Source organism: Crocodylus porosus, unplaced genomic scaffold (assembly GCF_001723895.1).
Source record: "Crocodylus porosus isolate Cpor-Errol unplaced genomic scaffold, CroPor_comp1, whole genome shotgun sequence".
Taxonomy (NCBI): domain Eukaryota; kingdom Metazoa; phylum Chordata; order Crocodylia; family Crocodylidae; genus Crocodylus; species Crocodylus porosus.
The window spans coordinates 3,957,205-3,980,101 of NW_017728938.1; the positions used below are offsets into that span (position 1 = coordinate 3,957,205).

General features: G+C 45.4%; 1 protein-coding gene across 1 annotated transcript in view; it reads left to right on the top strand.

The window, feature by feature from the left end:
- Positions 1-22,897, top strand: part of DOCK3 (dedicator of cytokinesis 3) — a 551,204-nt gene that overhangs the window by 257,568 nt on the left and 270,739 nt on the right. Inside the window, exons 8-9 of the mRNA XM_019547385.1 lie at positions 7,203-7,244; positions 10,185-10,339. Coding sequence (XP_019402930.1) covers positions 7,203-7,244; positions 10,185-10,339 — 197 coding nt within the window. The remainder of the gene's footprint in view (positions 1-7,202; positions 7,245-10,184; positions 10,340-22,897) is intronic.

A 22,897-nucleotide genomic window follows, 5' to 3' on the forward strand; every position in this document is an offset into this window, starting at 1 on the left:
GTTTAGTATGGGAGGCTGCCTACTTTCACCTTAGACATCGCACTGGTGTTACCTCCGTTCCCAGTGGGGTGCTCCAACACCCCCAGCCTTATGGGCAATGCGTGCCTCCTACCTCCCCTTCAGCACGCCCCAAGCCTCGCAGTTATCTCTGGACGTTATTAGGTCCCTTGCCCTCTAGCACCCTCTCTGGCACCCCGGGGCTCGTCCCGCAACCGGCGCCCCGGGGCCGGCCCCCTGGACCACCGTCTGGGTCACTTGCCCTACTAGGGCTTCTCCCCGACTCGCCCCAAAGGGCAGGGGTCAACACCCCCCCAACACGCACCTCACTGCCACAAACAGCTGTGCCCACCCGGCACCGCTCGCTGTGCCCCGCTGGGCACCAGGAACCCCCAGATTATTGGGGAGCTCCCGTGAGGCCACCTCACACCCCTACAGCCTCACCCGATCCTCCGGTCAAACAGTACCTCAACCACGAGCCAAACAGCTACAACATAAAGAACAAGGAGCCTCCAGGCTCATAGCATAAACCTCAAGCCACCCTGGCTCCCAACCATACCTTGCTTAGGGTTTGCACTCTCCTGCATCATTGCAGCCGGTCAGCATGTTCAGGCTGCAAGCCTCAACTGGTCCTGGTCCTGGTCCTGGTCCTGGTCCTGGTCCTGGTCCTGGTCCTGGTCCTGGTCCTGGTCCTGGTCCTGCCAGAAGGGAACTGCTCTCTAGGTTCCGGCCTGGGCTGTTTATAAAGGCCCGGCCCTGCCCCCTTCTGGCCACATGACCAGCCTGGTTGCCCCAGCAACCGGCACCTGAGCTGCCCTGATGATTGGCAGCTCTCCTTAATTTCTCTCCAGGCACGGGGCACCCTAGTGCCCCCGTGACAACACTCCTCACAGATGAGCCACCCAAATTGCAATCCTCCAGCCTCCCAGGTTGCTGTGTCCCCTCTCCCACCCTCTTGTTTTGTGTGGCACAAACTTTCCACTCCCTGCACTCTACTGCTCTGGGGGTGGTATCAGCACCAAGCCAACTCCCCCTCCCACCCCTGGGGGTGCGACCTGCCCACCCCCAGGGTTGCAGCCCCATGCAGACAGCTTACAGAGCACGAGCCATCTCACCAGGTGGCATAGCTTGGACATTTCCAAGAGGGGTCAGGGGGGAAGGCAGGGGACAGGGGAGGAACAAGGAAAGGGGCCAGAACAGGTCCCCATGAGCTAGGGCTTTCTTCCTGGGGAAGGGGCAGTAGCTCCCCCAAAATCATCTTCCTCCACTGCTCCCACTTCCCGTCCATACCAGGAAGCATGACCAGCACCCCCATACCCCTATCTTAAATTCCAGTTTATTAAAACAAGACCTTCTTTAATTTACTTCCTCTTTATTTATTTTTCTTTTTATTTTATCTTTCAGTGGCTGGCTTCCTTCATTTCACTGCCCTTCCCCACCCCCATCCCCTAACTCTGGTCCCCAGCTTTAAGGTTCCTGCCTGCCTGCCCAAACCCAAGTCTCATATACCCAACCCAAAGCAGGGATAGAAGCCTGTCCTGGCTCACCAGCCCTGTAGTGGTAACTCACAGCTGCAGCCCCTAGTCAGGCCTCTGCTCACCAGCCCTCTAGTGGCAAGTCACAGCTATGCAGGTGGGGGATGGTCAGAGGAGGTTTTTAGCCTTGGGGTGTAACTGCTCCAAGCTCAAGCTAGCGCTAACACTGATCAACATTTGAGCAGTTCAAAGTGTAGTCTGTAACAAGTACGGGTGTGCAAAACGGGCCATATTAGATTTAGATTCAGATTTGGCCTGAATCAGGGGACGGCGATTGGCCATGGGGGGAACCCGGGCCCCCTCCCCCCCCACCAGACCCAGGAGGCACCAATCGCTGAGTGGGGGGTGGGGGTACCTTGTGTGGAAGGAGGACCCGGAAGTGGACCAGAAGTGCTCCTGGTCCACTTCTGAGTCCACTGCCGAGCACGCTGGCGACCACCCTATGCTTCTGAGGGACGCTCCATCCGTCCCAGCATCTAAGCATTCACGAGCCATGCCTGGTACCTTGAGGTATGTAGACAAAACATTTAAATCTGTGTCTATGTCTGAATCGTCCCTGCAGCTTTTGCACAGTAAACCATTATTTTCATCTTTTTTTCTCAGAATCACTTTGCCTTCGGCCTTGTACAGGCTGTTCCTTCAGGTTAGTGATCGGAAAGTTAAACAGTAGTGACTTCAGCATGAAAAAAATCCATCTTAAATTGTGGGAGTTTTTTTTCCTTTAAGAAAAACAAATTATTTTTTTCATATGAAGATACATGTGCTCTAAAAATGATATAAGCTAAATAGTTCTTGTTTTTATTTATATAGTTTTTAAAATCCTGGAAACATGTTTTCAGATCCTTTCACATGGCTGGAGTTGCCATTGGATTTAATTTATATCAGTCAGTAGAACAGGCCCAGCAGCATATAAATAACAGTATAACACTGCTATTTAGCAAAAATGGGAGCAAGAAACAAATGCATAGGACAGATCTCTGCAGATATTTGCAGATTTCAAAAAGGTTTGAGTCTAGCTTCTGAATATTTGTTTAGCATTTTTTCCAAGTTGATTGCTTTTTGTGAATCACTGAGATACCTGCAGGATGAATACCTGAGATGTGAAGAAAACAGTGTTATTCATTATATTTCAGCCAGGTTTCAGCTGTTTACCTTTTTAAAAAAGATTATTAATATACCAGAATTTCTTTAAAGAGATGTCAGGGATTTACATTTCAAGCTCATTAACTCTAATTTCCACTGGCTTTGATTTTTGTTTAAACAAAATAGTAAAACTCAAAGGAGTTTATCATGTTAGATAAAGAGAAATTTTGATTGATATGATGCAACTTTACTGCTTATATTTCAATAAATTGCTGTGTATGGAATAAGGGAAGCTAAATCAATTTAGAAATAGGATTGCATTGTTTTGAAGACAGCAGAGAACATGGAGGGAACAAAGAAATTTTACTGTGGCTGCCTTATTCAGAATTGGAGATCTTTATTAATTTTTTTTAGTGTAAAAATATCATACAAATGGAAATCAGTTCTTGCTTTTCTTTCCCTAGTCCGGTTTGTAGAATTCTTAATCACATTACAGAAAATTTCCTTTAGAAGCAATGTGACTTTAAAGGTCCATATTTTGACTGTGGATAGAAACATTATAACAGAGCATTTGGTGGTATATTTCTAATACTCTGAGTTTGATTCAGATGGCTATTATGATTGTACTATTATGACCTTCTTATATATATGTATGCCCTATATACATTATTACTACTACTAATAATAATAACTTCCACATCTAATATCTCTTCTACTAAAGAAACTGATAAAACTCTTAATCTGAACAATTTTTGCCACGGAGTAGATTGGATTTAATCCCCTGTGTGAAACATTTTACTTTGTTTGCAAGCCGAGGTGACTTAGAACACTACTGAATGGGGTCTTTTTTTAGATTCTCTGAGGGAACCAAAGAAACTCCTCTTTGCCTCTCTCTTAGCCACTACATAAAAATCTGTTTCAGCAGTAAGACTGGCATTTGGGCTATCCTGCACTGAATATCTTTATCTTTTCCTGTTTTTGATTTGGGGTTGGATTTTTTTGCTTTTTTGTTTGGGGGCGGGGAGGGGTTGCAGGTGAGGAAGGGAACAGCATGAGATGTTTTGACCATTTACTATAGGAATATGAGTGAGGATATTATTTCTCCAAAGCCAAATATGAATTTGGTGGTTAGGTTTTTTTGATGAGGCCATAGCCAAATACCAAACTTTCAACAGACATAGTACTGGAACCCATAGAAGACACCTGAGTTATTTGTACAAGTGCTATTAAAAATCTCAAATGATGAAGATGCTACAACCTCCCTTAGTAATCTGTTCTGCAACCAAACTGTCCTTAGCATGAGAAGAATTTTCCTAAGGTCTAACCCAAATGCTCCTTGTTGTATTTGGAACATATTACTTTTTGTTCTGTTCCTAGTAGGCCATTTGTAATGTCGTCCTTTGCAGTAATTGTTGCTGACTTCTTTCAGTCAGCTTTAAGAGAGAGGCTAGAGAGGCACCTTGACAATGCATAACTTGGCACTCTTCTGGGAAGCAAGAAAGGCAGGTTCAAACCCCTCCGGGCTAGAACAAGGGAGGGTTCTCAGCCATTAGGCATGCACTGATAAAGATTTTCTTGACTGATACCAATGACCAATTATTAACCAGCCATATCAGCTGATACCAATCTGATAGCCAATTTACAGGAATGCAGCCCAGCAGCTTGGAAAGCAGCGTCCAGCCGGTAAGTGTGCTGGGGGGGGGGCAGGGGCGGTGAAAGCAACCCTTCCAGAAGTGGGACAGAACCATGGACAGCTTTTCTGGGGAGCTCAGAGGGGGTGGAAGGGAGGCAGCTTCCTGCCTCTGAGCGTACCCCCAGGGGAGGCATGGGGGGCATGTGCCATCCCCAGATTTGTGCACAGGGTGGAGGCAGGCTGCCTGCTGTAGGCTCAGAGCTAGGGGCTGCACTGGCCTCTTCCCAGTGGGGTGGCTGAGCTCAGGGTAGGAAGGGTGGAGGAGGCAGCCTGCCTCCACCCTGCACACAAATCGGGTGGGGGGGCACATGCCCCCCCGCCTCTCCTGGGGATGTGTATACTGGTGGGGATCAGCCCCCAGATGAGCTGCCCTTGGCTCCATCCTGCTCCCAGCGGGGTCACATTCACCACCCTGGCTCTGCAGTGCCTGCCCCTCTCTTGCTCCCTCCCTCACTGTGGGGGTGGAATTGATCTCCTCCCCTTCCCCCCCATGCCCTTTCTCCCAACAGACTTACCAGCAGGAGGCTGCTCTCCAAGCTGTCAGGCTGCTTTCCTGGCCATGTGCATGCTGCGGTTGCACATATGTACATGGCATTTATCGGTGACATTTTTAGCTATACTGGCCAAAAAAAGCTGATTGCTGGTTGTAACAGGGGGTTTAAGCTGAGCCCCTGTTACTATGAGTGAAACTAAGAGTGAAATCAGAACACAGGTGAACAGGGGAATGAAGGCACACACACTGGGGATAGATAAGGTGATAATGATCACAGCAAAACGTAAAAGGAAAGATGAGGCACCAGACGTTGCCCTCAGGGCATTGGAAGGAAGAAGACACTGTTCTTGGCAAGGTTACCTGGAATTAGAAGGACGCCACAAACAGAAATGCAAAGAGACAACCCTGGTCTCGTAAGATGTGGAGGGAGCCCTTACCTCAGGGTTAAGCTGCTGGAGATCAGCCAGCAAGACCTCGGGAAGGTAGATAGTGTGATCTCTGGTCACTCCAACCCCTGGGACGGCGCTGGGTGATAGAAGCAGCGCAGAACTGCCGTGATTGGAGGGGGGAAGGAGCTCCATCCGGGGACTAAAGAGGCCAGCAATCGGCCAGACAAACCTCCTTGAGGTGCACGAACCCCAAGAACCAAGCTCCAGAGGCAACTGGCACAACGGGAGTGGTGGGGAACCCCCATGGCGAACATCTGAGCAGCTGGGAGGCTGCAATCTCTCCCAGCTGGGATCTAGCTGGTTCACGCTAATGAGTTAATTAGCACGAGCAAACAGTTTGCAACTTTGTTAAATAAAATGAGCACTTGCAAAGCTTCCCATTGGGTGGTCTGGCATCCTTTACACTCACCTCAAGGTTTAACATAAGATTTATTTCCATCTTCTTAATTGTGGCAGGCAAGTCTTTGAGGAAGGTAGAGGCAGGTAGCAGATGCACTCCCACACTGATAATGCTAATTTTCCTGTTATCTGTGCCAATCCTATATGGGACCGATATATCGGCGCACCTCTAGTTCTCATCTAGCTATGGTTTTCTGTCTTTGTAAAATATCAAGACTTACCTGGCCATGTGCATGTAGCTGTGTGACCATATGTTGCTGAATACCTGCCCAGTCAGAGGACAACACCACTGAGCATGTTTAGTGGATATATGCTGGTTTGTATGTCCAGAGCTGAATTGTGCATGAGTGTCTACATTCTGTATACATCATTTAGGCACATAAATAAAATAAGGGGCACAGACAGACGTGACAATTTTTGTCTGATCTGGCCGCAGAAAGTGGTCTGTAGTCATGACCAAACACAAGTACACAGCTGCAGACAGCTTCAAAAATGGCCGGTCAGATGAAGACATTTCAAAACAAAGTGTCTTCTGTAACTTCTATCTGCCTGCCTGCCAGCCTTGAGCTGCTTTCAGAATGGAAGTGGGGGAAAGGGAGCGGAGGGGGTTTGGTCTGGGGGGGGGTTTCAGCCCCTGCTGGAGGGTGGGACAGGTGTATTGGAGCCCCCCTGATACAGGGAGGGGCTCCAGTTCACCCACCCCACCTTCCAGAGCTGGCTGAGGAACCCTTAGAACGACCTCCCATTCCCTCCCTCCCATTTTGAAAACTTTGCAGCCTAGCAGGTAGCAGGGGCTGTTGCTAGGGGAAATCAGCTGCAGGCAGTAGCTAGATTCCCCTCTCTCCTGGAACCAACAATGAACTTCTGTTTGTTCCAGGAGATGTTTATAACTCCAAACACTTCCTGCAAAGCATTCTCAGTTACAGCAGGGAGCTGCACTTCTGTCTGCACCCAAGCTTTAGTCCTCTGTTATTACTTTCCCAAGAGATATCTTATATAAAGTCTCATATTAATATTAAGTCCTGTATTTGTATGATTCTGTTAACTGAGAAAAATGTTTCCTGAACCAGAATTTCTTGGCTTGGAGGTCTCTAGTGGACCTCCACCATAAAGTCACTTTTGTTCTCTCTCTCTCTCTCTCTCTCTCTCTCTCTCTACCAAAGACTTTCAGCAGTATTATCTCATACAGTGTTCCAGACCTCAGAGCAAACTTATTCATCCTTAACATACAAAGCAACATGTCTTTGCTTTCCCTGTCCATCCTTTCTAAACATTGTATATCATTCTATATCTGATATTATTCTGATATATGAAAATAAACTGAAGAAGTCTGTTGTGATCTCAAATGGGTCATCAGTGGCACACTTGGGACAAAAAAAAAGCAGCAACACATTGTAGGAATAATTTCTGGAAAAGAAAAGAAGGAGTATTTTAAGTTTTAAAATTAATATTTAAAGTCAGTGTTCTAACTCAGTATAGGATGAGTGTGCAAATGTTTCCTGTAAAATAAACAACAGCTAATTTGGTTGTTTTTCTTTTTTTTTCCTCTGCAGCATTTATCGAGCAGGCACAGTGTCCAGCAGAGCACATCACAGGTAAAATGGCTGCAAGACTTCACTATGTCTTTTTTTTTTTTTTTTTTTTTTTTAAAGACTATGACCAAGTATCTAACTGTAAAGAAATAATACAATTACACATTGATTGAAATGTATGTAAAGTGTTTCATGCAAGGATGTTAAAGTTTCCCTTACTCCTCCTCAGGTTCCCTCTCCTACATTTGTGCTTCCTTTTCCTCCACTCCAGCTGTTCCCAGGGCTTCTGCCCCGATGATACCCGTGAGCAAGATCTACTAATCTAGAGGCCCTGACAGACATGCAGCTCCCCAGTCTAATTTACGGCGCTTCACAGAAGACATCATGAGTTAAACTGACCCTACTGACTCAACAGACATTTGTTGTTGGATCGGGAAGGTGTGCAATCCAGCTCCCCTTTGGAGTTGATCAGGGGAGAAAGGCTGTGAATCTGCAGCGTCTGTCCTTTAGCTCTGCACTCTCTCCAAACTCCAGTGCTCTTAGGATAGGGGGGAAGGGAGAGGAGCGAGTTCAGTGTGGGATTTCCCCAGCTGTGCTGAAGTGGGGCAGGGGGTGAATTGGAGCCCCCTACCGTCCAGTGCTGGCTGGGCAACCCCCAGACCAAATTCATTCCCCTCCCTTCCCCCCTCCCACTGTGAAGACAACATGTAGAGCAGAGCTTGGGTGCATCAGCCAAGCCTTATTCCCAACTGCATTGACAGAGATTAACGAAGGGGCTTTGCTTTAAAGCAGCTTCACCTGAACCCTCATATAATGTCGCTTGATCAGGCGTTTTTGAAGTGCTGTGCAGCTGTGCACTTCTGTCACTGCATGTCTATAGAAGTTTTCAGTGGATGATTGCATGGCAAACTGTTACGTCTGTCAGCACCATAGGTCTTCTCCCTGCTTGCTCCCTAATCCCCCTGAGACTCCCATTTAATTCGCCTTTCAGCAGTCTCCTGGTTCCCTCTTGGTCACAGACCTCTGCACTTAATCCTTCTGGAGAACTACACATTTCCCAAAATTCCCAGGACCATGATGGCTTGTAACAGACATAGTGAATTGAATTAGGCATGTGCTGTGTTATACCCTGATTTATTGTAGCTTCCAGAAAATGTTTCCTTTTAGATAGTGACTTTTAAAGTAGGGTGGATCTAGTAGCTAAAATATTAATATTTTTCTTATAAGGAAATATATTCCCAACACCTTTGAAACAATTTCTTCACAGAGAGATCAATTTGTTGTCGTCTTGTCACTTGTATATTTAATCCTGTTCAAAATATTTGTGTTTGATGGATTTCTATGTTGTCCTCCCCAAAAAGGCTCAGGGTCGCTTACCCTTTACACATTATAGTTATTGTGCAATTAACAAGGTAATTGTGCAGTAAATTTAAACTGGCTACATGTGCAAATTAACTGTAGTGTCTTAAAAAGGTCTAACCAGCTATAAAGTTATTGTTCAAAAATGTGTAGCTGGTGTAGATGGTTTCTCTCCAGCTTTAATTTGCCCGTATAGGCAGTCTGTGGCTGGGAGATGGTAGCTGCCATGATCTTCCAGCCATTGCGATCTCCTGGCCATGGGATGCTCCACGCACCCCCGTGGCTGGGAGACTTATTGCTGGTGTAGGGGGAGCCTGATTCTGGGCTTCCTCTGAATTGGCAAGAAGCAGGCACCCATGGCTGAAAGCTGCCTTTGCTGAGGGAGCTTTTGGTCCCAGCTTGCCACACAGGCACCTGGGACCCAGAGTTCTGCAACAGCGCCCCACATGGGCAGCCACGAGCAAGAGCCCTATCAGTTGCAGGGCTCTTGTTCCCAGTTGAACCCCACAGGCAGCCAGGACCGAGAGTCCAGTCAGCTGTGGACCTCTCAGCCTGTGCAGACACGGGGTGCTGCTGCAGACCTTGGGTCCCGGCAGCCTGTGTGGCACAGCTGGGACCGAGATCCCCACCACCAAAGGGGGCTTCCAGCCATGGCAGCCTGCTTCTTGCCCAGGATTGGGCGCCCTCTGCACCAGCACTAAAGCACAATTGGATTTAATGAGCGAGCCCATAATAGTGCCTTCTGCCATACGTGTGTGGTATGGCAGGAGATGTGATTGTCTGGATCATGCATTCGATCCAATCACACCTTCACCATCTCATGTAGAGGGAGCCTAACGCTAAAACTAATAAAATAAAACACAAGAATAAAATAGTTCCCTAAAGAATGCCTTAGCTTAAACCCACGTGCTAAAAGATGGCCAGGCTTAGGCACTTTTGGGCCTCCAGGGGAAGGGAGTTCCAGATTTAAAAACAATATCAGATCAGAATTGAGGTATTGTACACATATTTGTCATTCCTTTCATACTGATGTCAGTTGGTCACAGTGTATTTAATCCCGAAGTATGGGTTACTTGGGGTTTATCAATAATAAAAGATAAGTCTTGGCTTAATCTGTATTCTACTCATAAAGTCAGATGTTTCTAGAGTTTCCTTAGAGAGGCTGCTCTTTTCTTGATTTCAAGAACTTTCCAAACCACAAAAACCAGTTTTATATCTCTTCTTTGCAGAGTGGTAAAGATTCTTTAACTGCTAGAAAAAGTCAGCATTTCGGCAGGTTTCTAATACTGGCTAAGAATGCAAGTTGACAAGAAGAACTCTAACATCACCCTATTATACTCTTTGTTAGTAACTGTATTATCTAGCATGACTGAAAACTAGGATTGATTTGGGCTTTTTGATGGGTAGGAATATAGATTTCATCTTGGTAACTTCACATTGAGTTTATTATCTGTTTCCAAAAAATGAAAAACAGAGGTAGAAAAAATCAGAAAACTTGTTTTTCATATGTCTTTTTTCATAGGATTTAATTTGAGACTAAGCTTCTGTATCATAGAGAAGGAAGAACTATATACCTCTGGTGTTGGAGTTATATTCCTCTTATTTATGAAGAAAATAAAACTTATTTTTGTTTTTTAAATTCAGGTGGATACAATTCGCCAGCGTCATGGGGAAGCTTGCCGTATGCCAATACCTCATCATTTCTTCCTTAGTCTAAAGAGCTTCACCTATAATACAATTGGAGAGGACACAGATGTCTTCTTTTCTTTGTATGATGTTCGAGAGGGGAAGCAAATCAGGTAGGGGAATGTCAACTAATTTATATTATTTTCAGCGCATGTAGACAAATACTTAATTCAGTGTAAACAAAGGGCACTTATAGGGATGCTCTGGGATTCAGGGAGAGGGAGGGGGGGTGGGCACTTTAATTAGTGAGCTGCGCTAATTAAAAGTGCCTGAGAATCATGTGCATCACCATCCCCGTGCTGAAAAATGGCAGCAGGGCGCTATGAAGTAAAGCTCATTTGACAAGTTTTAGTTCAAAGCGCCCTGCTGCCATTTTTCAGTGCAGGGCCACTGATACACGTGATGCTGGAGGCTGCTGGAGCACATTAATTTCCACGCTCCAGCAGACTCATTTAATTGAGTCTGCTCTGATGTGCTGGATTTACAGCATGTCAAAGCAGCCTCCCTGCATGTGTGTAAGTGCCCAAAGGTTGGAGAAAAATCTCTGAACTGTCCTTTTAATGTGGATGAGAAGAGATTGGCAGTTTTGTGATATATATACTAGAGTATCAAAATATGGTATTTTTTGTGTAAATTTTAGTGGAAGTGAAGGACTCAGTTTGAATAACAAGCTTAAGGAGGAATGTAACAGGGGAGCCTGCTCGGGGTAGATGTCCACTGCCACCCACTCAAAGGGAACCTCTATCAAGGGCATCAGAATTAAAGGAGCTTTTGGAGGGTGCCTTGGGTTCACTTTTTGGCACACGGGACATGAAGCGCAATACCTTGCCACTTCTCCCAACAGTCCTAGCCGAAAAAATCTTGCCCGAATGTGGGCTTCTGTTTTGTCCCTGCCCAAATGTCCGCCCATAGGGAGCTCATGAGCCACCTTCAGTAGAGCCCGTTGATACCGCCGAGGTATCAGCAACTGTACGACCTCCCCTCCTTCAGGCTTCTCTTGCTCAATTCGGTACAGGAGGTCATTTCTTACCTCAAACCTCGGTGTTGTCTTTATCAGCTCTGGTCATAATACCTCACCATTTCACTGAGCCAGGTGTTCCTGCAAAGCATACCGAAAATCTGCCTCCCGACTTTACTCCAACTGGAAATGTTCATCCTCCCACAAATTTGTAATATCCACCTCTTGTTCGGCCTCTTCGGGAGGAGGCTGTTTGGTTTCACCTGCAAATCCCTCAGCCCTCGGATCATCTTCTCATCTAGCCTCAGGCTTTCTAGTCTCCCAGGGCCTCCAACAGCAACTTTCTCTCATCTCAATCTCCTCCTTTCGCCTCACACTGGCTATCTCTGTCAATAACTCTGGCCAGTCACAGCCCAGTACTACTGGGCAGGGTAAGTGCTCAGCGACCCCATCTAGCATCTGGCAGGTCCTATCGCCTACTTGCAGGATGACCCCCACTGCATCGACTTTGATGGAATCCCCGCGCCAGCATCGCACAATTACATGGTCTGCTACTTCCCTCTCTTGCCGGTAACACATCGCTGCATGCCGTGGTCTGCAATGAGCCTGAGTCCAGCATAGCCCGTACCTTTTTTCCCTCCATTGTCACTTCCACTGTCAATGCGGGTGGCTCATCTCCCACCTCAGAATCAACTCTGCCCCCATAGCCACACACCTGGGTCATTGATCATGGGTGGATGTTACCAGTCATGTTGGCTAACAGTGCCTGTTGTCTTGCGGCTTGATCCTGTAGGCCTTGTATTATTTGGCGTAGCCACTCCAAGACTTGCTGCTGTGGCTCTGGGTCTGGGGCTAGCGTGCTCTCATTTTCCTGGTTTCTTTATGTACCCAAGGGTTCTTTCCCTCATATGGGTGAACCAACATCCTATGATGCATACTGCTGTATGAAAAGTTTCTGGCCAATGCACCATTGTAACGGGGGAAGTGGGGACCTGCTCAGGGTCCATCTACTGGTGGCCTCACCCTCCTGTTATGGGCCAACCGCCCGCCTTCTCTCCTGCCACACGTTGTTGTTAATTCATTGTTGTTAATTAAGTGGGAGGCTGCCCATTATATGCCCCCGATGCTAGGGGGCGCTATCTGCAGCTCCATTCTTCCCCTACGCTGCAGCCCAAGCCTTGCAGATGGTATTTGTAAATTCCTCTTTATGTTGGGGTTTCAGCCACTGTGGGCCTACCCCTTCTCTCTCTAGCTAGGCCTGTCAGTCAAAAAAATCCCACTAATCAGGGTTTGACTCCCAGGCTCTAGCTCTCAAAAAAAACTCACTCGGGCTCCTGTGTCCTCTCTGGTGCTGGGGTCAGCTCACCCCCAAATATTGCACCCTCTCTGGCGCTGGGGTCCCCACACTGCAGTGGGCCCCCACTGAGGCCGCCTCCTTCCCCAAACAGCCTCACGCAAACCACTGGTTTTAATAAAACATAGGCTTCTAAGACCATAGAATGGAAAAATGATAATACAGAAACAAGAGAGGCAACATTCCTGCTTACTTTAGATGTTCATGAAGATGGCTCACAGCATAGCATAGTCTTCGGACAGAGACTGCAGCCGCAGCACCATGGTCATTGTGAGTCCCCCTCCCTGCTGCCCCTCTGGCCCTCTCCACTTGCCATTTGTAGGATCTTGGCCTCCTTCTTCCTATCACCTGACCAGATGGCAGGGCTTGAGCCTTAACCTCTACTTGACCAGCTGGCCGTGACTAGAAGGTTCTGGATTTAAAGGGACCACCCTGTCTCCTAGTAACAGGGATAGGGTTCCCTGTTACAAGGGATTGTTCAAATGTCCAACTAAGTGTGTACACCTAAGGCTGAGCCTTAAACAGATAAGATAATGTAATCCAAACCTTTCACTGAGTGAAATCTGCTACTGAATAATGAATGAATAATGTTGGTTTGTCCTACATTATGAAAGCTTTGTCAGAGCACAGATATCAGTATCAGTTTAGTTGTTTGGCGGTGACTCTTAAATTTTCCTTTGTGGTATAAGAAGGATCATGAAGTATACTGGAGAAGCGCTTGAATTAAAAAGTAATCTGTTTTCCTCATTCTCAGTGTGTCATTATAAATAAATAGATACAAGTATCCGTCCTTCCCTCCAGTATGACTACCATGCGGTACTATATGGTTGACAACCAGTACATGGCTCAGTGTTGTATGAAATAAGTCATATTTTCCCTTATCAAATGTATCTTTTCACAGTACCATGTTGTTAAGAAAGTTACCGTATCTCTGTGGCGGAGTCAGGATAAGCATATTGTTGTCATCAAATTTGTTGTCAAGAAGCTGTTTGAGGAATTGTGTACATATCTAGTTCCACCATGAGTCCTTGAGTCTTAACTCTTACTGTGTTATCTTTTTCCTGAACAAAAAACCCCCAAGTGATGAGGCAGGTAAAGGAGAAAATTAGTGTATTAGTGTAGTGACTCAGATAAGTTTTATAATTAAACAGACTTGTCTGCCTCCAATTCACTAGCTTCAAGAGCATTTTGAAGAATGTAAAGATATTCAGTGAGGTTTTTAAATCCCACTACTTATAGTGGAACATGTTAATTGAGTACACCTTTCCCTCACTTTATGCAGGTTTTGTATGTGTGAATTCGCTCTTATGCGATGACCTTTTTTATACCAAAAATTTGTTATATGCAAGGTAAATTCACTCTTATGCGATTGGTGTGGTGGAAGCCTGCAGTCAGCTGCTTTGTGCGGTGCATTGTGGGAACGATGCACACCAAACTGTTGTCTCCTGTGTGGATCTGTGCTCCTCACTCATTGTCTGTGACACGTGTTTCTGTAGTTGCCATCCCCATTATGGTGACATTCACCACCACCCTATGCTTGTGTGTACTGTCTGCTGTTTGTGAGGACCGAAATTGTCATGTAAAAATGGTAGAAATGGGTCTGGGGGTCAGTACAGTTGGGATCTTGGAATGTATCCCTATTTGTTACAATGTAAAGTGTGTTCCCTTTATGTGAATTCGAGTTATGCGCCATTTTCCAGGAACACATGTGCAGCATAAAGCAAGGGAAATCTGTATGGTGAGAGGGCTCAAAATGTAATCTTTCACAGGAGGATGAACAAAAAAAAAGCAGTCAGCCAAAAATTAGAGCATAAGAATGGCAAATCTAAATACTAAAATAAACCTACATTCAATTCATATAACAGTGAGATATTAGCAATTGCTTAGTTCAAGAGAAGCAGTTGGATGAAGCAAATGAGCAGCTACAAATAAGCCTCTGCAAACTTCAGAATAGCTTTAAAAGGAGAAAAGCTGTCACAAGGTCCAATTCAACAGAGCACTGAAGTGTGTGTTTAAGTCCCTGTCATGTTAATGCAGGTTCATTTTAAGTGGGTTTTTTTGGATAGGGCTAACACTACAAAAAAGTAATGACAATGACTTGGAATTTTACTTTGGCTCCTTTTCCTGGAACCAAAATGGTTTGATTGCTAGTGTAGATGAGACTAATAATTTTCAGTATGGTTACAAAGCCCCTGCCTGAGACTTTGAATCAATCTGAATTAAATATTGTTCTGAGAACAATTTTATCCCACCTTCACTAGCAAAGAAACAATTTTTCACAATAGTTGTAGAATAAGCCTGGTTACAGTATCATCAGCAATCAGCTGTGTGCTGCCGCTGCTGTGTCCCAGTTATACTGCTGGGTTGCAGGTAGGCTTCTCTGGGAGTTGATGCTGGAATAGTGGGAGAGTGGTGCTGAGAGGGACACAGTTGGGGGTGCAGGGTGGAGTCGGGGGCTTCAGGGTTTGGGAGTGAGTAGGGGGTCCTGGCTGGGGGTTGGGGAGTACAGTGTAAAATCATTGCTTCAGTTAAGCAGGGTTGCCAGTGAAAGAAAATATTTGTTACTGCAAACTTTTTACTGACAAACCCTAAATTTGAACCCAGCCCTTCTAACTAGGGCGTGGCTGCAGGGCAGGGCCTGGCAGAAGAGTTACATTTGCATTATGTAAAACAGTAATATCAGTAATGAACATGTCAGTAAAAGAAGTAGGCTGTCAGTAAAAAGCTTGCAGATAGTCATTAAAAATTTTTGGGTGGTTTTCAACTGTGAGCATAGGGCTTTGGGTTGTACATTTATAAAAATGCAGTCAGCTGGAAATCTGGTTGCTCTTGAAAGTTGACCTAACAGTGGTTTCAGATACTATCCTTGCCTTTGAAACTCCCTGCCAATTATTAGGGCTTTACAATCAAATTCCCTTATTTTTATACATCATCGTTTCTTCTACTGCCCTATAAAAGGCCTATGTATACATTAGAAGAAACTGTCAGAATATGAAAAATAGTAAAATTAACTCTGTACAATGTAAAAACACACATAAAATAGCTAACAAACAAATAGAGTCTTTTGGCTAAAACTGTTATAAACTAAGCCAGGAGTTGAAAATGTTTCCCATCTTGTCTCATGACTTGAGGAGCCGCAAGTGCAGCTGAGGGAAAGGATTTGTGCCCCTAAACCACCATCACCCCTGCCCGCCCCTCTCCCCCCCGCAGCAGCCTGAAGCCCATGCGCCCTGTGGCTCCTCCCCGCCACTGCCAACAGCACACAGCTGCAGCCCTGACCCTGGCCCACTTCATATTTCTAGGCAGCCCAGGCGGTGGCAGTGGTTTCTTCTGGCTCACACCACCACTGGTCCCAGCCCCATGCTACTGGCAGGGATCTACACTCACAGCCCCACCCCCAGCCTGCCCCGTGCCTGCTCTGGACTCAGCCCGGCAGAGCAGACCAGCTCCAAACCAGCCAGAACCCACACACACAGCCCCATCCTGGCCTGCTCTGTGCCTGCTCCAGACTCTCCTGGCCACATTGAGCAGTGGCTGGGCAGAAGCTGCTGCTGGGCCCAGAGGGAAGTGCCCCCACCTTGCTGCTGCTGGGCCCTTCCTGCTGCAGCCACCTGGAGCCCGTACCAAGGCTGCCCTGCCGCTCCTTTCTATCGCCCCTGCCACCACCTCCAGGCTGTCCAGTGGGGCAGCAGTGACAGTGCAGAGGAACTGCGCAGCAGCCTGGGCATGGGCTCTGGGTGGCTGCAACAAGAAGGGCCTGGCAGCAGTGAGGGGGAGGGGCCACCTTTACCCCATGCCAAGCAGCAGCTTCTGTCCAGCTGCTGCTGCCACTGCTCAGCACGGCTGGGCAAATTAGGGGCAGGCCTGTGCACACGGGCTCTGGCTGGTCCAGAGCTGGTCTGGTCTGCCGGGCCAAGTCTGGAGCAGATGCAGGGCAGGGCAGGTCAGGGTCAGGGCTGTGCACATGGGTCCCCGCCAGTAACATGGGGCGGGGGCCAGCAGTGGCAGCCGCTAGAAGGAGCTGCTACCACTTGGGCTGCCTAGAAAGGCAGTCCAACTGCGGAGCTGCCCCAGCCCCACTGTATGCTCAGGGGGCTGCAGGATGCACCACAGGCATCCTGGGCCAGACAGAACCAAGGGACCTGCCATGGGCCAGACAAAGTCCCTCCACAGGCCAGATGTGGCCTGTGAGCCACATTTTGCTCACTCCTGTGCAGGTCCCCCACTCAACCATGTGTAATGTGTCCAGTTCAGTCCTGGAATTGAACATATTGCATTTTCTTGCATACAACATCCCCCCAAATAAAACACGGACTTTTTTTGGAAAGGCAGAATATAGATAATTTTTTTTTCCAGAATCATAACTAGCTGTAAGCTGCTCTTGGGAACAGAAGGTTTAGGAAATGTGGTGTCCCAGAAAACAGCCCGGGTAAGGCGACTTACATGTCCTGGTGTAAGCTGTCCCACCCAGACTGGCTTTTGGAATGCCACATTTCCTAGACACACTATGTTTCCAGGAGGTCTTATTCTGTTGCACAGTGTTAGGCCACAGACCTTTGCAAAGATAGTAGCAACACTGTTAGTTCCATACTGTAAGTAGTTCTTTACGCAAGTTCCTGTAAATAAAGTGTTGTCTCCATATCACAAGCCCAGTCAAGATAGTACCAGCAGCTCACTTGCTAGCACCAGTGCTTATCCAGTGGCTACAGTTGTGAGAAGACTAACATAGGACTCTCTGCCCTTTCAGCTTGCTGAGCCAGATGCAAGTGGCATCCATTTTGGCAGCTGCATGCCTTGAAGTGTCTCCAAGCTTGTTTCTTTTCCACCAAAGAAAACAGCTTCCTTGACTAGTACACACATATTAGTTTTCGGAGGCTGGTTTTGAGGGAAAGGCATGTTGTATGCAAGAAAATACAGTAGTTTTTGTTGTCAGCAGTAGGAACTGTACCTGCTTTTTGAGGTCTGGATTTAATTTGAGATATAGTAATGACATCCAAAGAAATTTCCTTAAGCAGACTGTTAACATATAGGATTCTTAGCATCATGTTGCCTTCACACTTTTTTTCCTTAGAAAAAAAGATTCTGAAAGCATGGGAAATCTTGACTTTCAATTTTATATTTGGACTGAAAAGGGAAAGAACTGGTTTTATTCTTAAACTATTTGGAGATCTTGCAAAAGGCACGGTAAAGGACAAGAGCTCAGAAGCAGATCCATGCATAGTGACCAGAAGTGGCTCTGTACAAGGAAAGAAAATACACAAAAGTGGAAACATTCTGCACATCTCTGTAAGTAACTGGTGCTAGTGCTTTTGATGGAGAATGTAGTATTTTCATTTAATCGGTAAGGATTTTAGGTTATTCCCTACATTTTCCCATATTCTTATTCCATCCTTTGCTTTGATCAAAACCATGACACCTTAAAAAATTAAAATGCTTGAGTGTGTGCAAGGTTTTGAGGTAATAGGAAAGAAATGACTGAATGCTCTTTGAAGTCCAAACTTACAGCTTAGAAGGGTAAAACTTCAACAAACACGAAGGGCTTGTCTATAATGGAGAAAGTGTATCATATTAGAAAATGTGTTTTAATTTTCTTGATGTTAAATGTGATCTTGTCTGTATTGGTTTTGTGTGGACTAAGACTTATAATGTGACTAGCGAATTGCCCGTCAAGAATGACGGATGAATGGCAGTTTTCTTGATGGCAACTTCCTTGATGGCTTTGTGCGTCTAATTGTCTTCTCACAGTGGCATTTTCTTGGCACTCATTTGCATGACTTTCTCGATTACATTCTGTATTTAATTGCCTTCTCACAGCAGCCTCCTCTTGCGATTCATTTGCACGGCGTTCTTGATGGCATGGGAGCCCAGCTCCCGCTTTTCCTCAGCTGGCCCCTCTCTCTGCCCTCCCTGCCATGCCGGGCTCCCAGCACCCTTAAAAAGCGTTATGGACACACAGACAGACAGACGGACAAAGTCCTTTATATATACAGAATGATAGCATGTTTTTTTAAGTCCAGTGCAGAGAAGACACATTACCTTTAATCTATGTTTAGAAGACTGCACTCTTAACCATACACGCTTTGGGGCAGGATGGACTTAGGAACATGCATAACCCTGCACAGATCCTGAAACTTTAGTTGGAGAAAAATGAAGACAAGGAAGAGTATAACACAGGAAGAGGAGGGCCCTCCTACCTTTTAGCCCAATACCTAGTGTTTAGGGCATTTAGCCAGACAGCAGTAGACCTGGATTGTAGCCTCCCTCACTCAGAGAGTGTTTGAACCTATGTCTCCCATTTCCCAGCAAAACATTACCTAGAGTCCCTCTAGTCCTTCTCCTGAAGCTGGCCCACTGCCCAGTCAGAAGGGGAATACATGTGGGGTGAAGAGGAACAGAGCAAGCCACAAGGAAGGTACCTCAGTGAAAGGGACACCACCCTAAAAGAGCAGGGCTGGGTTCAGGCCCTGACCTTAACGGGGCAGAAACTAACCCATGGCTATTTAGCTAATGAACAGTAAATGTAGGTTACAGAAAAGCCATTAGCAGTAGGGGCCTCCAGTTTATTTACAGCCATTACATGCATACCATTATGATTTTACTTTATCACAGGTGGAAATAAAATATAAACTGTATATAAGTTTCAAAATTTGCAGTCATGCTGCTATGTTAGTGCCATGTAGCTATGTAAAGATAAAATAGGATTTAGTCCTAGGCTTTATCTAAACCACTAACTAATGTTAAAATTAGAGCTGCCTAATCAACACCAGAATTTTAATGCAGGCTAGCTAGCACCATTTTTCCACCTAGTGGAGCTGTAATGTAAGAGCAAAACCGTGTTTAACATAAGTTAAATATATGGTAAGTAGTTCACATCTTTCATACAGGCAAATCCTTAACCTTCCTTTCCAGCCATTTCCCTTGCCACAAAGACCAGGACACAGGGCAGTGGATTGCAGCAGAGCAGATTCATATCTATTCCTAGGAAAAACATCCTCACTGTAGAAAAGTGGAACAAGTTCACTGGAGGTTTTCAGTAAGAGACTAGATAGGCAGTTGTCTCGGTTGATTAAGAAATAGCAAATCCTGCATCTGTGTAAGAAGCTTGTACCAGGTGCCCCTTGAAGTCCCTCCCTACTTTCTGTTTCTGATGGCTAAGCCTGGTATCTCTGTATAAAGGTAGTATGTCAAGAGCCCATAAAAGGGAGGATGGTCCCTATACACTAGGAGCCAGTTCTCTGGGTGGTTCCTGCACAATAGAGAGTTGGACACACAGTTACTGGATTTGCAGTAATATGGATGCACTAGCCAGTGCTCCATAGGCAAGATGAACTTCTGGTGCAGCCTACTGCAGAGCTCACTCCTACATAATAACCACAGAGTGGCTCTGCTGTGTGAAAAGGATTTCTTCCCCTCATTCCAGCAGACCTCCTCAGCCCGTGGTTACACTACTTGGATTGTGTAGTGGATCAGATGATAAGTAATTACTGCTGTCTGTTTTGTCAGGCCATTTTCTGCATATTCCAAAAGATGATACTGTAGAGATTGCATTTGGAAGGTTATTTAGGCAAACATAAGGGCCAAAACCTTCTCTTTGCCCTCCCCCAAAAAACAAGTAGGCAAAACTTGAGTAAGAATCCCACTTGCCAGTGAAGTATTCTGTCTACAACCTCTAGAGATAGTTTAATACAGTGGATATGGCACTGAATTATAAGGAATGATTATAAGGGTTTTAATCATGGCATTGCAGTTGTTATCTGCTTTATATTCTTGGACAAATCACTGCACAACTCTGTGCTTCTTTGATAAAATGAAAATAATTATTTTTATCCCACATGCCAGATGAGTGGCGGGCCACTACACAGACACCCTGCCCCGCTATTCCCTCCTGATCCTGTGCATGTTCTGGGACTTGCACCACATGCAGTACCCATTCCCAACTGATCTGGATCCACACCTCATGCAGCAACCCCCTCCCCCACTGCTAGTCTGGGACTCTGCCACATGTGGCACCTGCTCCAAGTAGTCTGGGACCTGCACTGCAAGCACAGACTGGCTGGAGTGGGCAGTGTGAATCCTGGATTGGGTGCCACGTGCAGCCCAGTTTCAGACCAGTGGGTGGGGATGTGAAGCGTGGATTCGAAACCAGCAGGGGTGGGAACCACGTGCAGTATGCACAGGGCCAGTCTGGTGGTGTGGGGGTCAATTCAGACCCAGGGGCAGCACCAGGGGCCAGGTGACTGGGCTCCACTGTCCCATATTTAAACACCTCTGTTATAGATAAAAGATTTATCTAAAACATATAGGTAATGGTAATACTAAAAGTGACTGGATATATCAAAATCTGATTCAGACTTTTTTCTACCTTGGTATTTTTTGTTTTTGTTTTGATTTTTGTTTCTCTTCATATATTTTAATAGGGAGTTCTAGACGTTGAGTTCTGCCTGAAATTTGTCTGTGGTTGGCCCACTTTTTATTGTTGATATCTTTTAGAGCATAAAGTCTAATGCTAAAAAATAGTGAAAATGCCATTCCTGAGTAAACTTGGTGCAAACAGTAAGGCTGTGAGGAGGATGGAAGGGTTAAATTAGATTGTGGGTCATTTTTACTTGTTGTAAATGAAAATTCATGACCTAGACACTTAATCCTGAGTGATGGGGCTCAGCACACAGAAAATCTTTTCTGTCAGGAGCTATACTTTTCTGTCAGATTTTATCATACTCATGAGCAGTTACATAGGGATTTATGCATAGGTTTGGCTGAATAAGCTCTTCTCTTTCAGCAATTACAGTTCCACCAACAGTTTTCAACCTCTAGCCCCTTCCTTCCAGCCCAATTGTAATATTAAAAAATTAAGGAACTCTGTTTAGAAGAAGTTAGGATTGCTGTACACCTAGGGCTGGATTCTGTTTCCCTTGGTGTGCCTGCATGGCGGTTTTTCAGCTGCATGTGTGGCATTTTTGGAGGTTGTGATTTTATTACCCTTGTACTGTGGACACCTGAACATGTGCATGCAGACTGACCATGTGTGCTAGGATGTGCACTGGCTTGGCATGTATGCAGCTATGTATGTGTGCCCATTTTGGATATATAAATATGTTTAAGTCACAAAAATGTGCCTGGACAAAAAAACTCATGAACTATGAATGTAAAACTAAGATCTAAACTCTAAGTTTGGATTTACTTAAGCTAGGTATCTGGGTTGGTTATTCTTAGTTATGGGAACACCTTACCTTGAAGGCTGTCTTATATGCCATACACCATTCAAAGAAGGGGGGTGCAGGGTGGCAAACTGACCTGCCAACTGGTTTGCAGACTGCCCTGTTTGCTCTCCCCTTTTTGCAACCTGTTGTGGTTGCTCAGGTGGTCATCTTTTATGCTCTTCTCAGTCTGGGCTAGACCATTTCCTTTTTGAGCACTGCTCTTTCAGAATTATGTCCTTGGTTCTTTTTCAGCATCCTTAGACCTAACAACTCCCAATTTATGTCCATGGAGATAGCAATAGACAATGATATAAATATAAATTATATAATATAAATGTGTGAAAAAGACTGGGTGCTGCATAGACTTGGAGTCTACAGAAGCCTGTGCATAATAAAAAGTAAAATTTGAAGAGCTTGTAAGGTTTACAAGAAAAGGAAAAATTCAAAGTGCAACAAACAGGGCACTGCAGATAAGTCTAGGGAAATAGTTTCCTAACAGCTTATTTTTCAATTAATTTTCTTCTGAAAATCCAGCAAATTCCATAAAGCTGCAGAATGAAGAGATTCAAATGACATGGTAATTCTTGCACAACTTCAGTTCTGCCTCTCTATACATATACTCCATTTACAGGATAGAGAAAACACCATTAAAAAAAAATTATATTAAAAATCAAGATTTTGGGCTTGCAGATTTAAATCAGTGATTTCAGCAATACCACCCTGTTTAACATAGCTATGAATTATATAATCAGACTCTTAAATTTCATACATTTTATAGCCATAAGGGAGAAGGGGGGAATCATGATCATCTGGTCTAATCTCCTATATAGCATAAGCCAGAGACTTTCACACAGTGATTACTACAGCTAACCTCTTAACTCAGTGGCTCTTAACATTCTTAGACTCCAGGCACCTCTTGTTAAATTCAAGGCAGCCGTCATTAGACTCAAGGTACCCCTTGGAAAATGCCAGCTTTTAGCTTTTACTTGGGTTTTTTTTTTTTTTTTTTTTACTACTGTACACCTAGGGAGTCACGGCTTCCCTCCGGAACCGCTATTCCCATCTCGTCATTCCTGCTGCAGAAAAGGATCTTGGTGTCATTATTGATGCCAAGATGAACATGGGCCAGCAGTGTGGGGATGCAGTCAGGAAGGCCAAC